Source organism: Maniola jurtina, chromosome 3 (assembly GCF_905333055.1).
Source record: "Maniola jurtina chromosome 3, ilManJurt1.1, whole genome shotgun sequence".
NCBI lineage: Eukaryota > Metazoa > Arthropoda > Insecta > Lepidoptera > Nymphalidae > Maniola > Maniola jurtina.
In genome coordinates, this window is record NC_060031.1 from 4352413 (window position 1) to 4375700 (window position 23288).

General features: G+C 35.7%; 1 protein-coding gene across 1 annotated transcript in view; it reads left to right on the forward strand.

Annotated features, from left to right (window-relative positions):
- The first annotated feature begins 4690 nt into the window (after positions 1-4690).
- Positions 4691-23288, forward strand: part of LOC123880809 (cerebellar degeneration-related protein 2-like) — a 99568-nt gene continuing 80970 nt past the window's right edge. Inside the window, exon 1 of the mRNA XM_045929135.1 lies at positions 4691-5031. Within this exon, the coding sequence (XP_045785091.1) occupies positions 4956-5031 (76 nt within the window). The 5' untranslated portion in view covers positions 4691-4955. The remainder of the gene's footprint in view (positions 5032-23288) is intronic.

Genomic DNA, 23288 nt, shown 5'->3' on the forward strand with positions numbered 1-23288 from the left:
GATCATTGCTTCATGATTTATTTAATCATTAGTTATAACAGAAACAAATCCTCGATGCAATTTTTAAATATTATGTTAGTAAATACCTCTATAAAGTATGTAATGGAATAACTATTTATTTTATCATCATTATCTATCCATAATAATTTTAAAATGCGAAAATATGTCGTCTGCCTGCTATAGCTTTTTACGGCCCATCCGTTTAACGATTTTGGCGAAACTCGTCAAAATTAAAGTTTGCATCCCGGATAGAGCATTGGCTACTTTTGTACCTGAAAATCAAAGCGATACCACGGAGTTTATAAACATCTTTATGCTGTTTTTGATGCGGTTTCATACATTACAAAGGTGACAGACATTGACAACCTATCCCTACCTACAACTATATTATAAGCCAGTTAGGTGGCTGCAAATTCAAATTCAAAATGTTTTTATTCAATTAGACTTTTACAAGTTCTTTCGAATCGTCAAAAGCATCTACCACTGGTTCGGAATGCCTTTCCTACCGAGAAGAACCAGCAAGAAACTCGGCGGTTGCTCTTTTCAATGATTTGATATACAATATTATGCCATGTATACAAGCAATTGAAGTCCTGCGCATTGCTGGAGCGAATCGAAGTTCAAATCCACGCTTTTTTATCATTTACATAATCTTCGATAGTATAATAATATAGCTGCACTAGTGGGTTCATCAATTTATTTTACTTGACTCAAAATGTATTAAATGAAAAATAAAAAAAATTAATCAAGGTTATTATAATATTCTTTCATTGTAGTCGGGATCGAGTTTATAATGCGTCGTCCTAATACAACTCGAATGCGCGATCATCGCAAGTTCGCGTGAATTTTACTCGTACGAACGCGCGATCAAACATATTGTTCTCGAATTTGTACTAATAATAATAAATTGACATTTGCGCGATCCCGTATGAGCACGCGATGGTTGCATCGCTTATTCGCGCGATGATCGCGTATTTGTATTGGGACGACGCCTTAGACAAGTGCAAGTTACATACTCGTGAATCTTATTAGACTTGGCGGACACATTGACGTATGTCTTGAGATCAAAGAGATCCCTACCCCAGTTGAGAAAGCAGCTGATGACGGTTAAACAGATTTTCAAAAAATTCAGGTTTTAATTTTTTAGAGATTCGAGAACCATCTCGAATAAAAGAAACCGCATTGAAATCGGGCCATCCGTTTGGGAGCCACGATGCCATTGACAGACAGATAAATCAATAGGTACACAGATACACACGTTAAACTTATAACACTCCTCTTACGTCGGGGGTTAAAAATGAAAGTCCATGCAGACAAAGTTTAGGAAAGCAGCTATTGTAAATGTAGGTATAGGTACGCGTATGAATGAAAAACAGTGCGATAGGACAAGATTTGCGATAACGTTCTAGGTAATAATCTTCAATTGAGTGTGAGCTGCCCACGAACGTGTTAATTTGTCTCGTGCGTTCACTTTAACGAGAAACATGAGCCGGCACGCCCTATTTACCGCGCGAGCACATGCAATTACGTGCAAACATTGTATTTGTGAGTATTGGTAACAGTACTTTTTCTTTATTTAATTAAGTAAGGGAAAGAAAACCTTCCTGGAAGATGTCGAGTGGAATGCGATTAGGAAAATGGGTCGTTGGAACTGGTTACGCACAGTTCATAGTACGGTCGGCCTCAGAATTTGAGTAGCAACTCCGAGAAAGTATAGCATCAAAAACGTGTCGCACTTATGACCTTTTTCTATGAACATGCTACACACACCTAACGGATATGTATAACCGTGCCACGCGAATGTGATCATTAAGGTGCTAAACGACTTACGGCCTTTGACTGTACCTAGGAGTTGCACAGGGGCCGTGGCAAGGCAGCGCCCGAAAGATCGAAAGTCTATGAAGCGAGCATAATTTGTGCATGTCGTATCCCCCACTCGTCAGCCGCCATTTCTTAATTAATTCTGGACGCACTTATGTAAATTATAAGCACTTGTCCCACCGCCAACGTGCAAGCGACTAGCTATCAACTATTTTCTCACTCAAGAAACACACAATCGATATAAATTTCGTGTCTATATAAGAGATAGATAAGAAGTACCTATGTGTATTAATAGTAATTGATGTCTGACTGTAGACTCGACGAGAACTCGTCTCCACTTGTTTGTCACAGCGACGAAAGTTATCAAAGATAACTCGCTCGGCGACGCTCTTTTATCGATCAAAATACCACCTATCAGAGCCACACTGGCGGCGTGATTTGTCACTCGTATACTCGCTTATAAACGAGCGACAAAACTACCCTAACTATACCTACACTCGCTTTTCATTGCTCGCCAACTAATTCCTAGTTTTTATCTCAACTCGTTTTTCGCTTATCGTCGGCGGTCGGACAAGTGCCTTAAAAATAAAATTATTTATCGAGAAATAAACATGAATACCTACTTTCATGTCTCATTATTACATGTTACTACATATGGATCTGTGTTACTAGGTATAGTTCAAGGACGATGTGCTACGCTACCTTTACAGTAAATTAAATTATAACGTAATTAACATTGTCTTTCGCTTTCACAACTTTTTACTTCTACGAGTTGCGTAAGTCGGTGTGAGTTTTTGAACGTACCTAGGTACGTGTATTTACCCATTAGTAAAATCCATACATCTTTTAAATTGCTAAAGTGTGTCTGTCTGTCTGTCTGCTAGTTTTTCACGGCTGATTTTGACAGTGTTTGGTACGGAGATAAGTAGCTTGCATCTGGGACGGACATAGACTACTTCTTGTCCTGGAAAATCAAAGAGATCGCAAGAGATTTACTTATAAAAAAATCTGAATTCACGTGGATGAATTCACATCTAATTGGTACAAAGATATTATGTTCAGAGACAGGTTCCCGAAGACGAATATAGGGTACATTTCATATAGGAAAATCAGGTTCCCACGGGAATTAAAAAACCTTAATCCATGCGGACGAAGTTGAGGGTATCATCTAGTAAAAAAACACTTGTGAATTATATTATATTTTCCAAATATGTGTAGATGCAGCGTAAGTAAAAGGTTTTTAAATTAATTTAATGTGTAAATATACTTAGCGCTCACTTGCCGCTTTCTGCTTTGGCAACGACTGAAGCAACTGCCTCGCAATTAAAGCCATGCTTTACACGAAATAAAGATGAGTAGGCAAGGCATTTGCATAAATGGTGCATTCGTATGTGGACGATTTCTTTTATGTATTTACTGCGTGCTACTGGTAACAAAGCGGTGATGGCCTAATGGTTAAGACGTTGACCTCCCCACTGGAGGTCCGGGGTTCGATTCTGGGCACGCACATCTAACTTTTCGGAGTAATGTGCATTATAAGCAAGGAAAACATCATGCTGCTTGACAGACAGTTCTCCACCATGTTCTCAGTGTGTGCGAATCCGTCGCACTTGGCCAGCGTGGTAGACTAAGGTTAAACCATTCTCATTCTGAGAGGAGACCAGTGCTCAGTAATAATCCGGTGTTAGGTTGATGATGATGATAATGACTGCCTAAATACATTTCTAGACAATTCAACTAGGCTAGCTTCCTACCTTTATCTCCTGACGAAAATCACGTGAGGTTATAATGCTAAGATGTATATTAAGTAGGTACCTAGAGGTATATCATGTGTGTGCGTTATAAAGGGCGTCGACTGTCCTTGCGAAGTTGCAACCTGTGATTGAACTCTCGGCTTCTAGGATTGAAGTTGTATGATATGAGGAACTATATATTCCAGCTGGCTTTGATATACCTACACGAATAATAGCTCTATCAGTCGGAGATCCTGGATAATCCCGGACCGATAGCCAGTTTAATGCTGATGTTCACACAAGGCAACAGTGTCACATCCATATAATAGTAGGTATCTATGCAAGCACGTAAGTGCCTGGGTACCTATTTTATATTTAGTACCTAACATAGGTATAAAATATTGTTACGTAGGTGTCAGTTATTTAGTTGAATGATTTCAGAATCATATCGACTTCTAAGTAAACACCTGTTCAATCTGTTTACATATTATATACGTACTTAACTTAATAAAATAAGCATCGAAATTATTTACCTATACTTATACAAGTAGGGAGGCACTTAGTTATTTTCCCGGAAAAGTACATAGGTACGTACTTGCCTAGAGTCTAGACACAATTGTTCAGAGTTCAGTAATAAAACCAAGAAATGAATGTGCCTTTCTCTGAAATAAATTTTCTTATTTATTCGCATACGATTTACGAGTATAATATCAAGCACTCATAAATATACGAATATTAAGGCAAAGTTTCATTTTATGGCACTGTTTTGCATTTGAAATTGCGTGGGCGTGCGTAAGGACAACCACTCAACGGTCGTTCTATGACCGGAATTTGTATCCAAGGTAAAAAAAACTATTTATCAATGTATACTATCTTACTCTTTCAACGCAAAAATAATTATACGTCTAATCGGAAGCAGGTGGCAGATGCACATTACGCGATGAGTTGATAAAGACGCGTCTAAAGAAAAGCGTTAACGGTTCATTGAAATCGAAAGAACCAAGTGTGCCTAGTGAACGTTGAACGTTCTACCTATACTCTGTGCGTTCAACGTAACTGATTGCTTGACTTGAGAGCCCGAGAACGGCGAACAGGTTTGGGGCGAGCGACACATCCCGATCGCGAGGACCGTGGTCGTTCTTGTTGGTAGACCGCAGAGCGCAGTGCTCGCCCGGCCGCTAATGTGTTTGCGCGCGCACATACGAAACCAACGAACGCGGGAAACGCCGCAAGCTATGTTTCCTCACCCATAACAACATATGATTTAATAAGTGCAATAACAACCACTTTATAAATTCGCAAGGCTTTAATTTCGCAAGGATTGACATCTGACTAGAACAGCAGTGTTGAGTGTTTGTGTAAGAGCATGTTTCTTGTGGACTTGCAATAGAAGCCATAGACATGGCTAGTTTCGAGGACCTCTCCTTCGACTGGTCGACGCTGTGCCAGGAGTGCCCCGAGTGCTGGACGGCATCAGGTCAGTGACTTATTACTTTTAAATTGAAACCTTGGAACTCTTAATAATTCGTTTTCTAAAACTAATTACATGCAAATTTGAATTTTGACCGGTACTATTTAGCTAACTACCCGCCATTTCGCCGAGCTTACCTTTCATATTTAATTGGGTGTTTCGAGATGATCGTTTTATGGCTTTCACGTGAATCTTAATAATTCATACTAAATACTGTAATAGCTGGTAATTACTGCATCTTCTGACCGGCTGGTTAATCTCGAATGACGGCACTTTTATTGACTCACACACACTACAGTTAACATATTTACATCAGGTAGATATTTTGCGGTATGTTGCGGATTTAAATGCAATCAAGTAATTAAATAATTAAATTTTATAAATTTTAATCATCAAATGTTAGAACGCGGTTACAATTACAATTCTTTTACGATTTAGGTACGTTCAAGTAATTCATTAATCGCTACTACCACGTGTAGTTTTACCGGTGAAAATTAGGTAGGTATCTTTTTAAGGAGTAAATAGGTATCTATAAAACAGATAATTCATTTCAGCAAAGTACTGAATTAAGTTATCAAGATTACAATTATTGGAAGTTAAAAATCTGTTATCATTTTCAGCGGAAACGCAACATACGAACAAGTTAATAAAAGCTTTTAAAAAGAATTCAACGCGAGTGAGGCTCTACTCTCAAAATAGAGAGATTATAATAGTCTATTATCTTTCTCATATTATGATATTGGTTAAATTAGATAAATAAGCTTATATGGACAGAAGTGGAGCTCAAAAACATAAATGCTGGTTTCTAATCGACTTCGTTAATTTTCTTCAGCATCTATATTACTACATTTTGATAGTTGTAAAAGATGTCTTTGAATGAATGCCTATTTGGAGTTTAAAATAATGTAGGTAACGATCGTAGATATGGCACTCTTCAAATGCTATCAGGTTTTGAGCCCTAACGACCTTAGTAAGTATGCAGTAATGATACGCCCTAATTCATCCGGGTAAGTTTCGGCTTATTTTAAGAGGGCTCTCTCCGTCACTCGTTTCATACAATCGTAGTTCCAATTTCATTTGAATACTAAGCAATCAAAGTCCATGAAATTTTGCAGACATATTTTAGAAACTAATATCTATGTCTGTGGTTTTCCAGATTTCTGTTAAAATATTCGGTTTCAAAGTTACGCGGTCTTAAAAATTTTCATACAAATCTTTGAGCCCCTGTAATTTTAAAACTACATATTTATAGAAAAATCTAAAACACCACAGACACAGATATTAGTTTCTAGAATATGTCTGCAAAATTTCATGGACTTTGGTTGCTTAATATTCAAATGAAATTGGAACTACGATTGTATGAAACGAGTGACGCAGAGAGCCCTGTTAAATCCCGTGTGAACTCTTTGATATTCCAGGATAAAAGTGGCCTGTCTTTCCTTGGGCTATCTGTACCATACATACACGGTAACTACCTACCTGTACCAAATTTTGCCAAAGTCGGTTAAAAGGATGGACCTTGAAAAGCTAGCAGACAGACAGACAGACACATGCCCTCATTTATAATATTAGTAAGTATGGATGAATATGGATTTTTTAGAGCTAGATGATTTAGAGCCTCAATAGCTCAACCGGTAAAGGAGTGGACTGAAAACCGAAAGGTCGACGGTTCAAACCCCGCCCGTTGCACTATTGTCGTACCTACTCCTAGCACAAACCTGACGCTTAGTTGGAGAGGAAAGGGGAATATTAGTCATTTCACATGGCTTCTTTTTTTTATATGGATTTTGTGAGTAAAGTTAGCAAAAAATGTCAAGCCGTGACTGTTAGCATTTGAAGAAGGTTATACATACATGGTACCTACCAATTGAAATTCATAACGTCTCTGAAATGTTTAAATGCCACTTTCCTAAAAAATTCCGCGTGATAACAATAGGTACCCGTACACTTCAGTTACGTAAAATGAATGTTTTGCAAATACTGGATCATTGTGTGTGTTTGTTAAGTATTTGTTCTATCACTTAGCGCGGTCCACTGTCACGCTTTCATACAGACACGAATATGTTCAGAGCAGACTCGGCTACAGATGATTTGAATATGATTTTTTTGACGACCACTCTGACGCTGTGGTCTTATCAGTGGGAGGCCCAGGGTTCGATTCCCGGGTAAAATTTAAAGAATTTCTTAACCTATGGTCTGGTCTGGTGGGAGACTTCGGCCGTGGCTAGTTACCATTCTACCGACAAAACCGTGCCGTCAAGCGATTTAGTGTTCCGGTGCAATACCGTGTAAGAACCAAAGGATTTAATAAAAACTAAAATACCTACTAGCTCGCTTCCATCTGCATCATCACTTACCACCAGGTGAGATTGCAGTCAAGGGCTAACTTGTATCTGAAAAAAAAATCTCACTAAGATCACAATTGTTATTATACCTAATGTGTTTTATTTATCTGGGATAGAACGGGAAATCTAACTTAGTTAACGCTTGAACAAAAATGAATCAGTGTCAATATTGGTTCTCATAAAAAAGGGCGAAGGATTCGTAGATTGCTGGTTTTCTGTATCTTTTATAGTTTAAAATTTTCTCATGCCAGTTGAATAAAACACTGTATAAATAATTAATATTGTTAGATACTTGTACGGTACTTAATGGTATTCATAATTTTTATAATACCAAGTGTAGTGATAGTAGATTTAAAATAATTATAATACCTATTTTTAGACTACTTTCCATTAATTACACTCACAAAATAAATGCTTATTTAACTTATTTATTTACATATTAAGAATAGTAATTAGGTAGGTATGTGATGTTTTAAATAAAATGAAGCAGAATGTTATATTATTTGAATGATTTGGTTTAATCACCAAATGCCATTCAGATTAATTAGAAAAAAATTAACATGAAGGTTTAGACTTTAGATAACAAAATAATGATTGTGAAATTAAATAATATTACTTTTAATTATTTGAAGTTAGTATATATAATATTATAATGGAGGGAAATTTTAAAGATTAAAAACCAGATAAATTAAAAAGTAAATTTAAAAGTAAATGTTTTAAAAGAATCATTAATTTAATTAGGTATGATAAGTGTGATTTAGAAAATCTACTCTAAATGAAAATGTTCTCCTACTTCAAAAATAATGCTTTTATTTCTGGCCCGTCCGTTACGTTTGGTCATTATATTTTGATGGTTTTTTTAAAAATTAACTTCAACATCTAAGGTAACAAAATTATACTTTGTTATAAAAATAAATCAACGACACCTCTGTGTAATAAGTATGAGTGCAATGTACTCGGAACATACCATGAAAATTGACGGTGACCTCATTGATATGAATGGAATGTGTTATCCAAATTTTCGAATATTAGCTACATTTATCAGTTGAAAAAATTTTGTTCTCTGTACCTAAAATTTGATTTTTGGTATAGATATCAAGATAATATTAATGTGATAGTTTATTGGTACAGAATATAATTTTGCTGATATTTAAGACAAATTCTATCATAGCTCTCATCCCGTCGCGTATGTACGAGTATGTTAGTACTTACCTAACTCATTACTAATCTCATAAACTATTAATCTCAAAACTTCTTAACGGATTTTATTAAATTTTTCGCCATAGTTCGATAAATTCTAGGAGGAGATTTTAAAAATTAATTAATTATTAATCATATAGGTAATACAGGTATAGTGCGTTTCATCGAATAGTACCTATGGCGTTATGTTGGCTCCCCTGTCTGTTGGGTGGTCATTGGCACCATTTTGGCATGAGAAGACGCAGATTTTGTTTATTTTCATTTGATTTTCATTTCATTCATTCAGGAAAATCAAATGAAAATAAACAAAATCTGCGTCTTCTTATGTAAATATGGTGCCAATGACAATGACTTGGACAGACAGAGGAGCCAACATAACGCCATAGGTACTATTCGATGAAACGCACTATAGGCAAGGTATGTGACTGTTTCAAGAATTTTGAAACCTTGGCACAGATGACATTGCGGCAGTCTTCTAAAAGTTTCATAAAACTGCTTTGTAATTGTTTGTAATAAATGATACCTCATTAAAGTAAAGAGCGTGCGGGGCTTATTATTCATTGAAACGGTTATTTTATACGGTCTATCTCCATTGCTAATAATAATTCCTATAGTAAAACATCGTTATTAGTCGATACAAAATAGCTATTCAAAGATGTAACGTTATAATATTATTGTTATAAAAATGTACGATGTCTAGTTAGTTAAAATAAAGTAACTATAAGTTTAAGTTATTATTAGATAAGTACATACATTTATATTCTGCGATATATTTTGAAAAGTAGTTCAAGTAGATTTGCATTGTATCTATTTAACTTTGCACGTACTTTAATTTAGTATTTTCTATTAAGCCTGACTAATATGTACACTATTCATATTTGAGTTTCAAGAAACCTTTAAAGTGAACATGGACCCTTGAATATCTGAAAGAGCTTGTACATTCGAATAATTTAAGGTTAACCTCTTAAATAACTAGTGATTTATTATTAAGGTTATTTGCAAATTTTACACAATGATCAATAATAATAGGTAGGGACTAGGGTCCTATTTCTATTGAATTCAACTCAAACAAACAAAGGCGTCAAACCAGTCTAGTAAAAAGTGAATAAGGCTTTGGATAAATTCAAGTTAGGTATGTGAAAAAATTCGTCGGAATATTCATAAGCATGTGGTAGTCATAGTGATATCCTATATTGGAGGAGCAAACTTTATACCCACTTATCTTGTAGAATATCTATTATCTTTTCTCTTTTGAACTTGTTAATTAAGTACCGTCAAGACGCACGATGGTAAAAGATAGCTATATTATTGTCAAACTAAGTAACAGCAAGTCCAAACGGATTTTTTTCCATTTGAACAGACGTCTAGGTGGCAGTAATATCTTTTTATAATATTGTACCCAACTTTGCAGCTTAACTAGTTTCTGAATAAAATGGTTGTGACACACGGATAGATGGATAAATAGACTGACTGAATGAAACTATCTAAAGGTTAATTGTTACGACGGAACCCTGAAAAAAATAATTAAAAAAACTTTATTTACTGAACATGAGCGAGGCCTGTTGTGTAAAGACGATGTGTAAAGCTGAAATTCATAATTTCACTAGCCAGGTTGAGTTGAGGTCATTTTGCGGAAAATTGCACACTCTAGTAATATGAGAATTCTCTGCTGGTGGTAGTCATCGTTTGATTTGAAAAGGGACCTAGAGTGCCGTCCGTTGACTTGAATATCAACGAGCCTACGAGGTTGACATGGCCAAACAACCGTTAAAACGTTACTGTAGCCGAATTCTTAGGCGCCACGTTTCTACTATTAGGGCCACCCAAATTATGTGGCCTCCTTTTTATTAACATTTGCTACATGCATTCAAGTTAAATTAAAGAGTTTAACTGCGTTCAAGTTAAATTAAAGAATTTAAATGAACTACTTATTTGCAGTGGAGTCGGACATGCCAGACGGTTTGCTCCTGCAAATCAAAAAAGAAACCTAAAAACACACCACTCTACCAATAATTCAATGAAATTCCTTTTACGTACGTATTGTATGAGTAGCCTAATTTAACTACTCAGCTACATTAAGCTACTCAGCGATTAGGCTACTCAATATTATAATGTATACTGATGAAATCCATCCTAATATAAATGCAAAGTGTGTCTGCCTGTCTGTCTGTCTGCTAGTTTTTCACGGCCGATCCGTTTAAAAGATTTTAACGAAAGATACTAGAGATTGCTTGCATTAGCTTGCACAAGCTTGCATCTAAGGGAAAAGACATAGGCTACTTTTGGTCCCGGGAAATAAAAGAGTTCCCACAGGATTTTAAAAACCTAAATACACTGGACGAAATTACGAGCATCACCTACTCGGTACAGAGATTACTTCGATTCTGGAGAAAGACATAGACTTTTAGACTTTATAGACCACTTTTATCCAGGAAAATCACAGAGTTCCCATGTGGTTTTAAAAAATCTAGATCCACGTGGATGAAGTCGCAGAAAACATCTATTTTATGCATAAGTTGTTTATACTAAAATTGTTCAATATTCATGTCACTCCACTTTATGATCTAACGACGGACATAGGAACTAATAGACTCATTCTGGCGAATGTTTTGAAAGAAGATCAATAACATTTAAATACTTATTACGTTTTTTATACTTTTAATAAATGGGGAAAATATACAAATAAATATTGGGGGCGAAGCATTTGGTTAGGTGACAAGAAAATGTCAGAATATCTTCAGAAACCGGTGGTCAATTTACATCTTAAGCATCTATTAATTAGCGATTTATAATTATTTAATCGCTCGCTAAGTGACTGAGCTTCCTTATGAGGCCCATATAGCGATATCCGTATGTCATCGCTGACAATACTCACTGTCAGAAGATCCAGATTCCATAGTAACCGACAATGGGTTGAGAAGAAAATATGGCAATGAACGAAAGACACCCCGCGCCCCCATAAGAAGGGCAGGTTACATCAAATCAGGGAGCCGCTAAATCCAGGTGGCAACTATGCCGCCGACTTAGACCGCGTGGATTTAGATTTTTAAAATCCCGTGAGAACTCTATGGTTTTCCAGGATAGAAAGTATCTTCTATCTATCTATGTCATTCTTCAGGTCTTTAACTATATCCATGCAAAAAAATCATGCTAATCCGTTGCTCCGTTGCGGCGTGATTGAAGGACAAAACAAAAAACCAACACTTTCGCATTTATAGTAGGTACCTATGTGTTGTGATTAGCAGAGCAGCTCTGATTTACATCCATCGTTGCATCATTCAAAAACTCAAGGTTACACATTTCCACAATAACAGGTTATGATTGAAGATTAAAATCAATTGACACTTGACAGTCGTTAAGAGGGCTCCTCCGTCACTCGTTTCATACAATTGTAGTTCCAATTTCATTTGAATACTAAGCAACCAAAGTCCATGAAATTTTGCAGACATATTCTAGAAACTAATATCTATGTCTATGGTTTTCCAGATTTATTTATTTATTTATTTATTTATATATTTCTGTTAAAATATTCGGTTTCAAAGTTACGCGGTCTTAAAAATTTACATACAAATCTTTGAGCCCTTGTAATTTTAAAACTACATATTTTTGAAAAATCTAAAACACCACAGACACAGATATTAGTTTCTAGAATATGTCTGCAAAATTTCATGGACTCTGGTTGCTTAATATTCAAATGAAATTGGAACTACGATTGTATGAAACGAGTGACGGAGAGAGCCCTGTTAAGTAGTTTTTAGACGCCATGATAATTATGATGGTGCAAACAAGAATAGCGCAGTGGTACCGACAAGTTTATTTTGATTAATGACTCTGAAGACAGCTGATTGCAGTAAAAATGTGTAAGCACATGCATATTAAGTATGCAAAATATGTTTCCACACATCCGTATTAACTATTCTTTAAGGTCGAGTTGCATAGCTTACTACTTTAATAGGATCATCTCGTTACTAGATCTATTTTTAAAACCATGCCCATTCTTCCATAGTCCATACTAATAATTTAAATGCGAAAATGTACCTATCTGTATACCTACATCTTTATTCTGCATATGGTGATGCTAAATTACTTATCGACAGATTACAAATAGATTAATTTCGGCAGTTATTGACTTTAGTAAAAAAAATCCGTGAAAACAGAAGAAGTAGTTATGTAAGGAAGCTAAGGAAATATTTCCTTCATCGTGAATCTACCTACTAAGGAACAATTTGCCTTTGTCATGTTTTAAATCTGTCTGCTATTCAATCATAATAATAATTAATCAGTCACAATACATCAATTTATATGTATCCTCGTTGCTCATTGGTAAAACAGTAGATATCTCATTTTATCGTGAGTAGCACAAAACCAAGTGCGTGTGGAAACTGGAAATGTAATTTGTAAAATGTTGTGAGCATACTGTTTTTCTTGACATTATTCAATTGTTATGTTTCACTCCATTTTAATTTATCTTAGTAAAAGTGGGTAAGTATACCAACTTTATAATATTATATTGAATAGAATTTTACTTTTACTTCGCCATCACGGATTATGTAAAACCATCCAGGTGGCAAAGCTTACATTCGTATTTTAAAAGTGAAGAAAAATTTGTACGCTTGTGTGTGTGTGACATGCATTCGCGTATCGGCACAGGTTACTAGAATTGGCAGGATGTTTACGCACTTTTAAGAAAAACACTTATATTATGAGCATGCTTTAAACAGACAAAAGACAAATTACACTACTCGGAAATTTTTCAATACGTTGGGTTAGTTATATAGTTGTATGGTAATGATTTTTGTATAGCGACACCAATCGTGAGCTATAGACGCCTCATTTCTCTCTATTGCCCTTTATTTTGAAAATTTTTAGGGTTCCGTACCTCAAAAGGAAAACGGAAGCCTTATAGGATCACTTTGTTGTCTCTCTGTCTGTCTGTCTGTCTGTCCGTCCTTCCGTCGTGTCTGTCAGAAAACCTATAGGACACTTCCCGTTGACCTAGAATCATGAAATTTGGCAGGTAGGTAGGTCTACAGAACAAGTAAAGGAATAAATCTGAAAACTGTGAATTTGTGGTTACATCAGGTAACAGGAAAAAAAATTAAAATGTGTTTCAATTTTCAAAGTAAGATAACTATTCCAAGTGGGGTATCATTTAAAAGGGCTTTCTTTACTTGTACATTCTAATACAGATTTTATTTATATGCATGCATAATCGTTTCTGATTTATCGAGCAAAATGTCGGAAAAAATACCCGAGTACGGAACCCTCGGTGCGCGAGTCTGACTCGCACTTAGCCGGATTTTTTAAAAAGTTGGCAAAAGCAATTATTATTTCTCAAAGAAGATATAAAGTTACTCCTGAAACCGGAAAATCATTTGGAGTAGTAGATGACATAAACAGCAAAGTTTTTATTACGAAACGAGACGCTATTCTACCAAGGTTATTCCGTTAAAAAGATAAAAATTTCTTAATGCAATTTTACTATTTGAATTCTTTAAACCTAAACGTGATAATCTTGTTGTTTACCCTATCTATCATTATCGCAATATTTTATTATAAATGTTTCAAAATTTCAAATATGAAAAATAAAACACAAAACTTATACCTAAATAGCTTGTTGATTTTATGCAATTTCAGCTGAAAAAAAGGAAAAAGTTTGACTGAAGTGTGACTAACAATAGCCTATTGTTATTGAATATCACTTTTATTGTAATCGATTTGTATCTATAGATTAGGAGTAAAAATTGTAAAGCAAGGGTGTGTTAAATCAGAATACCTACTTGTTTGCTACCTTGTTATTTCAAAACCTCGTTAAAACTGATATTTCGCAGTTGCCTTGAGTTTGTAGATATGGAGGTTTCCATGTTTTATGTTATATTCTTTTGGAGCTTTGTAAAAACGGATAGGTATGTATATTTACTAAAAAAAAGAACATTTTTCACACAAGGTTTAGAAAAGACAAATAGTCGTATTTAGATATTTTAATTTTAGTTTAAAGAACTCAGATTGATTATATTTTAACAGTAAGAAACTCGGCGGTAGCACTTTTTAAATATTATGTATGTCATATTCTTCAAAATCCACGTGGAAAAAAATCGCAGAGAAAAGCTGATAGGTTATTATAAACATCATTGCGTGCCTACCTTAACACCTACATGCCGACGTATAATAATAATTAATTTGTGCCTTTATTGTCACATCACACTATCACACTAATATTATAAAGGCGAAAGTTTGTATGTGTGTGTGTGTGTGTGTGTGTGTGTGTATGTTTGTTACTCCTTCACGCAAAAACTACTGGACGGATTTGGCTGAAATTCGAAATGGAGATAGATAATATCCTGGATTAGCACATAGGCTACTTTTTATCCCGGAAAACCAAAGAGTTCCCACGGGATTTCAAAAAACCTAAATCCACGCGAACGAAGTCGCGGGCGTCAGCTAGTATAGAATATAGATTATTATTGGAAAGAAGATTATGGAATACTTTTAAGTAAGAACGTTGACCGTAGTGGACGGTCGATACTAGTTCTACCGGAAGGAAAATAGATATATAAGATAATAAGATAACGAGATTTACCGGTTGTAAAATAACACGCGGGTAGCAAAAAGCTTCCATAATGTGTAAAATGAAAATGTATGATACTTAACCATCAATTTTCCCAACCAGGAAACAGGATGTGATTATAGTTATGAATATTTATGTTTTGCTTATGACATTATTGATACCTAGATTTAATGATGAAAAGAGACTGACATATTATAGTCTAACGAGTAAGCTGTATACAACCTGGCATGGCCTAGGTACCTTTGTACCTACTTGCTATGTAGTTGAATCTCTTGCTTTATTAATAGACTAGCGGCCTGCTCCGACTTCGCCCGGGTGATAAACACATAACATATGTATTTGGAATAATGTAACTGTAAAACGGGGCAAGATTTTTCTAAAATATACAATGTTTCCGGAGATTAGGTCCTCCACATACACACAAACTCACAAAATTCGTACTGCTGGCATATAGGACACCTATAAAAGCCCCTTAAAAATATTAGAATAAAAAATAAATAAAAAAAAACGCACTATGTCTTTACAACATTAATAGATAGGTAGATCATATAATCAGAACGCTAAGTTGCCTTGCTCATCATCAGGAACTTGTTGAGTTTGTTTCAAGATTCCTTTTTTTTTAACCTCCGACCCAAAAAGAGGGGTGTTATAAGTTTGACGTGTGTATCTGTGTATTTGTCTGTGGCATCGTTGCTCCTAAACTAATGAACCGATTTTAATTCAGTTATTTTTGTTTGAAAGTTGGTTTGATCGAGAGTGTTCTTAGCTATAATCCAAGAAAATCGGATCAGCCGTTTGAAAGATATCAGCTCTTTTCTCCTTACTGTAAACTTCACTTGTCGGGGGTGTTATAAATTTTTAATTTACATTGTTAACTAACGTGTTTGTGCAAAATACGACAGTGAGTTTACGAAAAACTTGCCCGAAAAATGCCCAATTAGGAAACAAACCAGGATCACCTTGCTCGAGGTAAAAAATTGCAACGTTGCACCTGTGAGGTCGACGAGAAAGTTTTGTTGAAGTGCCTATTTGTTTTAAAATTACTTTTTTAATGCTTATGCGGGCAAACTGACAATAATGTAAGTAAAAGTAAAACATGCCTTGGTCATACTGGTGGTGGATTCCGGAAAACCTGCAACAATCATTGTTACAATCGCAATAGGGATGATGATTACTAGTCAAATCAGCAACTTTTTATCAACCCCCGACCCAAAAAGAGGGGCGTTATAAGCTTGACGTATGTATCTGTGTATCTGTCTGTGGCATCGTAGCTCCCAAACCAATGAACCGATTTTAATTTAGTTTTTTTTTTTGTTTGAAATATGGTTGATCGAGAGTGTTCTTAGCAAATCCATCCAAGAAAATCGGTTCAGCCGTTTGAAAGTTATCAGCTCTTTTCTACGAGTAGTTAGTTACTGTAAACTTCACTTGTCGGGGGTGTTATAAATTTTTAATGTCAAACGTCAAAACGCTCGCCTAGTAAGGGAGCTTGTAAGAAATACACAGATGTGACATCATAAACATTTGTCGTAGATAATTTAAAATGGTAAGCAAACTTAAAGCTCACAGTGAACGTGGATTTTATGAACTTTGGGGTCTTCCAAAATTAGTTATTCCTAAGAAATAATTTATTTTTGACATAGGCATCATCCCCATTATTGTGATTGTCTGAAATTATGGTATTCTTGTTGCAACAATGTATTTTAGCCTAGTGAGCGAGCATCAACCAATCAGATATGATTGCAATCGTCACACATAGCTGTTATTTTAATGGAGTCACCGCGGCCGCTCTGGCTCATCTATGAATGTACCTATGTACTCATACCATGGTTCCATCCGTATTTGGATGTTGACCTTATGATGGAGATTCAAGTGGGACCCTACTTTGCTAATCGCCAATATTATACCAGTTGCCACGTGCGTGTCTTAATATTATATTGGCTTAAAGCCGTCTTAAACTAAGCCGCTTACAAACTCGTCACTAAACTGTTGACAAAAAATAGAAGTAGGTAATTTATTTATTTTTCAAAGCAATGATTTAGCATAAATATCAATAACAAAATTATATTTGTAAATGATTTTTATGCGGATTTGAATTTAAAGTATTTTTGCTAATCGTATTCAAACGAAAATGTGTATTACATAAATAGAAAGATGTGACACATAAACAAACGTAGGATATTTTAATATTAATATTATATTCAGAGTGTTACAAAAATCATAAAATCCGCTAGCATAATGCTAATAAAAAAAATACTTTTAAAATAAGAATCGACCACCTGTTGTACCAGATATTTTTTCCATGCACATGTTAATTGTGAAATCTAGATTCTCGCTACATTTTAAAATGGGATTATTCCAGGGGTGGATCAACAAATTCCTGAAAAGCCATGCATTGCATTGGTTATTCCTCCGGTGCTGCATTGCGATTGCATGGGCGGTGGTAATCACTTAACATCAGGTGACCCGCCTGCTCGTTTGCTAGCTACTTATATGAAAAAAAAAACAAACAACATTTTAATCACACTATAATATTATAAAGGCGAAAGTTTGTATGTGTGTGTGTGTGTGTGTGTGTATGTTTGTTACTCCTTCACGCAAAAACCACTGGACGGATTTGGCTGAAATTCGGAATGGAGATAGATAATATCCTGGATTAGCACATAGGCTACTTTTTATCCCGGAAAACCAAAGAGTTCTCCCGGGATTTCGAAAAATCTAAATCCACGCGGACGAAGTCGCGGGCGTCAGCTAGTTAAAAATACCTTGACGCCTCACAGTTAAAGTTACACAGGATGCATTTAAAAGTACCGATGTTTCTTTTATTTTCCAATAAAAAATAAAAGAGCCCCAACAAACCTCTTTTTATAGTAAGCTTAAGTAAAGATATGTATAAGTACATATTGTAGTGGTTGTATACGAAAATAAAAAGGCTCAAGACTCATTTTTTCTTGACTATTATTGCGAACCCTCGAGGCTTTTCGTAACCCGATATATTTTGTCGTGTGAGACCCGCTCGCTGTCGAGCGTGACTGTGGCCGTGGTGTCAAGTGCTGGGACCGTCAACACCTCGCGTAGTGTCATTGAACGCAAGTTAGCGTTCGTTAGGTACTTCTTAGCATGCATGTAGGGACCTAGGATCTGAAAATAGAATACAGTATAGTTGGTACAGATTGTTACGGCTATACTCACGTAGTTAGTCATCCGGGGTCCTTTTTAGGGTTCCGTACCTCAAAAGGAAAAACGGAACCCTGATAGGATCACTTTTTTTCGTACGGACCCAGCTCGCTGCGCGTGGCGGTTGAAGCTGCGGTTGTATAGTTGATATTTAGGTATATATCGTTGGGACCCGGGATGCATTTGTGGGTCCTTATGATACATGATGGTCGAAAATTGTGTGCAGTATGCACCTTTTTTTTATCTCTGGGAAATGCTTTTACGCATCCCTCCCAGAAACAGAGCAGATACCACGCTGCTTCCGGGGGGGTATGTGGGACTCACTGGCTACCAGAATACCCACTAAAACCCAGCGGAGCCGTCTGCGTCATGATGAGACGACTCAGGAAGACTTTGCATACTACTGTGCCGTCTCAACTATACCGCCGCATTACTGGACATCCCTCTGGGATGCCGAACGCCTTGTGTGTGTTATGTCCTCATTTGGGGCACGAGGTAGCGCGCATAATATCCTCGCCTCCTTTGCCCCTGGCCGTCTAGCTTTTCTAATCTTACTAAAAAATCATAAGATCAACTCTTCTCTTACTCTTGATTAAGCCAGAAATATAAATATAGGTACTATTTTTGCTCACCATGTTTTCGTCTAATGAGTGTGTACATACAAAAGTAATGTGTGATAAGTTGTATAGAATCCAATGAACCTAAGATATTTGTTACTTTAAAAAAAAGGTCGTTCTACATAATTGTAGCAGTTAGTTGTATGGAGGACATGACTCGTCTGCGATAAAGCCTCCATTTTGTAATTTATATTAGGGTCGTTTGTGCTTGATAAGCTTTATTACAACAAAGTGCCTACTTACATCTTTATTATCATAAGATTTGAAGCTTTCTACATAATGTATCAGTAAGTACATAATATTTATTTAAATTGAGATAAAGAGTGCACTTATTATATTTTATTGTTCATGGTATATTAGGACAAATAATAATAAAAAAAACACCATATTACATTTTTTTTTTCAAAAAAATTAAAGCCGTGTCACTTGGGATAATGGAAGAATTCTAGCAATATTCCATACATCCATATCTGTTTGGGAATTTAGAAGTTATGGTGGAATAAATAAACTCACATAATATTATATATGAACTCTGAAAATATTACACTTTTTTTTGGGCAGTCATATAAAAAAAAAATTGGTTTGTGAATACCTGCCTAGCCACTAAGTTAGGAACAGAAAGAAAGAAAGATTTCGCAACAGTAATCAATCTAGATGTTGCATAAAGTTAGCACATTATATAAGTGGAAATCAAGTAAACGAACATATGCACAGCAAGACTACGAGATATTAGGTATAAGAAGTTATACATTACATACCATGTGCTAACGAGTCGCCCAGTCTCTCGCAGATACACGTTTTTTATCGATTATACTATTATTGCATGATCATATCTCATATCTGTAGAACAAGATAACATTTTTTAGCAAAATTTTTTTTTTTACCTCAAACTTAAAAAACTTATATGACGTAAATATTTGTAAAAACAACTTCCTGCCTCATACCCCAATTGCCATCTCGACCAGTCGCGTACTATACCTATATTTGAAAAACCGGCCAAGTGCGAGGCAGACTCGCGCACTGAGGGTTCCGTACTCGGGTAACATTCTAAAACATACATAAAAGATACATAAAATAAATAAAAATCTGTTTTAGAATGTACAGGTAAAACCCTTGAATTGAAATTGAAACACATTTTAATTTTTTTTAAATGATGTTACCACAAATTCTTGGTTTTCAGATTTATTCCTGTACTTGTGCTATAAGATCTACCTACCTACCAAATTTCATGATTCTAGGTCAACGGGAAGTACCCTATAGGTTTCTTGACAGACACGACGGACGGACGGACGGACAGACAGACAACAAAGTGATCCTATAAGGGTTCCGTTTTTCCTTTTGAGGTACGGAACCCTAAAAACGTGAACTGATTGCGAAATGTTAATTGAGTATAGATACATTCGTAGATAAAATATAATGTCATCAGTAATCCATGCCTAATCGTATATCGTTACACCATTCATCGTTTTTTTATTTGTTTTTATCGCACCTTGTCACTTCAAGCCACGAATATTATAAATAATAGTGTAGAATGCAGATAAGATCGTATGTAATAATACTTTATTACAATACCAGCACTAGCAATATTATAGTAAAGCGGTGCAAGGTGAATATCAAACAGGTTACAGTTACACAGTTAAGTGCAGACCACACAGTGAGCTAAGCTAAGCTAACTTCATTTAGTTTAATTTGTGTAACTTAGCTTATACCCAACTTATGAGCTCAGCAAAGCTAAACAATCTGAACTATCTGGGTTCACACGGGAAACCAAGCAACAAAGGATTTAAGTGTCGTGACAGGCTACCAATCGACGCTTGCCTTTCACGTAGCGGTTGTGTGTTGTCGGTTTATGGAAATGTTCAGGAAATGCCAGCTTAGCTGCCAACGTTGGGTTATCTAGCTCACATAGTTCAGTTACTTCGCCTAGTTTTGCTTTGTAGTTCGCGATACGAGCCGAAGTATGAAAAGACGTTAGCTTAGCTCGCGGTGTGGCTTGCGCTTTATAGTATAGCACCGTATACTTACGAACCACATTCCATCATGTTGTTTTACTCCTAAGGATGACAGAATAAATACGGTACTTATCTAGATATTGATTTCGAACCTGTATCTATTATTTAGCCAAGTTCTTCTATTATAGCCAAGTTCTCTTTCTTTGTTATTGTTTCAAGTTAAACAACTTTACAATAACTGCATCACACTTGTTGGTTCAAAACAATATCTATTTATAATAGTATCTACGTATTTAGTATTAACATTTAACGTGCACAATGCACATGCCGTCAAAAAAAAAATAGTGTGTGTAAGCTTTACATGCGGTTGTAGAAAACTAAACTCGAGTTTTTTTTTATTATATTATCTAGAAAGAGCTTTTGTTCTATTGCACTAATTATTTATTTGGTACTTTAAAACACTTCGTTAAAAGATGGCGGCCTAAAAGCAACAGTTCTGTTTGGCGGCAGTGACGCAAACGTTACTTTCGTTCGGGATAAGACTTGAGTTACTCTCAAGTTGCGCCTAAAGAAGTTTCACTTCAAAAGAACTCTGACCTTGACCGCACAGGTGCGCAGAACAACTTGCTTCTTACTTTGAAGTTGTATAGTGCACTAAATTATACCTCTTTGAAAGTTGCTAGGAATACCTAATAGATAACTACAAGGTGAACATAAAATAGAAGTGTTGAATGATTGTACCTTCGCTATACTTTGAACTGCATTCCATTGTACCTAGATATGTATTGCTCAGCAAAGAGGACGTTTCAAATGTATTGTGGTGCTTTAGCGCCTTTGTCGTTGACTTGGCATCTTCTTTCGTCTACAAGGCGCGTTTGCTATTTTAAAAAAACTTTAATTTAACTTTGTCGCTAAGGTAATCGAAAATTTATTCTGAACATCTAAAATCTAAATTATTAAAACAATGAACCTAAAACTTAAAACCTTAAACCTTTTAATAAAATATATAATAATCTGCGTGGATTTATGTTTAAAAAATCTGATAGGAACTATTTAATTTCGCGAGATATAAAATAATCTATTTCCGTTCCCGGTATGAATCTCCATACACGTTAAAATCGGTTAAATAAAGGGATGGACCGTAAAAAGTCAGTAGACAGACAGACAGACAGACATACTTTCGCGTTTATAATAGTATGGATGGATTTGAAGTTATCGAAAATGACGAAGACTTGGAACAAAATTTTTCTTCAAAAAATTCATAACTCGGTGAGGATTTTCAATTTGTATTGACCGCCAATGATGACTGTTCAGTTTAGTGTAATAGCCTCCAAATTTGGTTTACGAAGCCTCAGAAATACTTACTTATAAGGTGATTGGCCTAATGAATAGATGTTCATTGTGACCTTGATCGCTTATGCAGCCAAGAAAGTTAGCCTTTCTTGGCATTCAGCAAAACAAACAAAAATTTATTTAAGCACCTAGCTGCCTATAAAAGTTGAGGCTAATCAAATATAGCCCTGTCAAGGTTTTTTCACGCAGAGATGATATAGGTACAATTATCTAGCCTTGACACTATACCAGAGTGAACTAACACTTACAATCCATACGTCTTAGCGGAAGAAAATTGTTAACAGATAAAGGCTGAAACAAACACAACGCGTCGCTACTATGCGATCACACTGGGTCACACTCTTACCTATGGACTCTGCCACAACACCAACGACGTCACACATCAATGCGATTCCCGTGTTAATTCCCACGGTGCACGATGCGTTGTGTAATGTCGTAGAATTTTAGGATGAGCACTGCAAGTATTATGAAAGGGCCTTGTGTGCTTACTATTTGTAATAAAAAGAACGGTATGAAACACGTCACTTTGCTGGAGGAGCGTGGTTTTAGTTTTGCAGTGTGAGTACCTTCATACAATTTCATCAACTTCTAGGAGATGGTCTTGGACAGGCTGCCGCCTCGCGTTGTGTGTGTTTCAAGCTTAATTTTTTATTACAATAGCTCGCATTGTACATTTAAAATTACATCTGACTGATAAAATACCTAATAATATACTCATTCACGCTACTATCGTGAAGCTATTTAGTAAATTGCTTGTTAATGACATACTCGACCTACTAGGGAATAGGAACAACGAGAAAAATATTTATAGTAGGTAAGTGGTTCCGAAAAAGTAATAGGTACCTACCGTGTGACACCGGTAGCCTTAAACATTACTTACATAAAATCTTCATTGTCGGCTTAACCGTTCGATATAATATTAAGATTACGCAAACTAAAATATAAAACTCAATGTAGACCAAATGTTATTAATCCTGTTCTACATAGATAAAATAACAGATATTAAATTCTATTGGCTTACTACAATATTTTGATTACTTAATAATTAAGT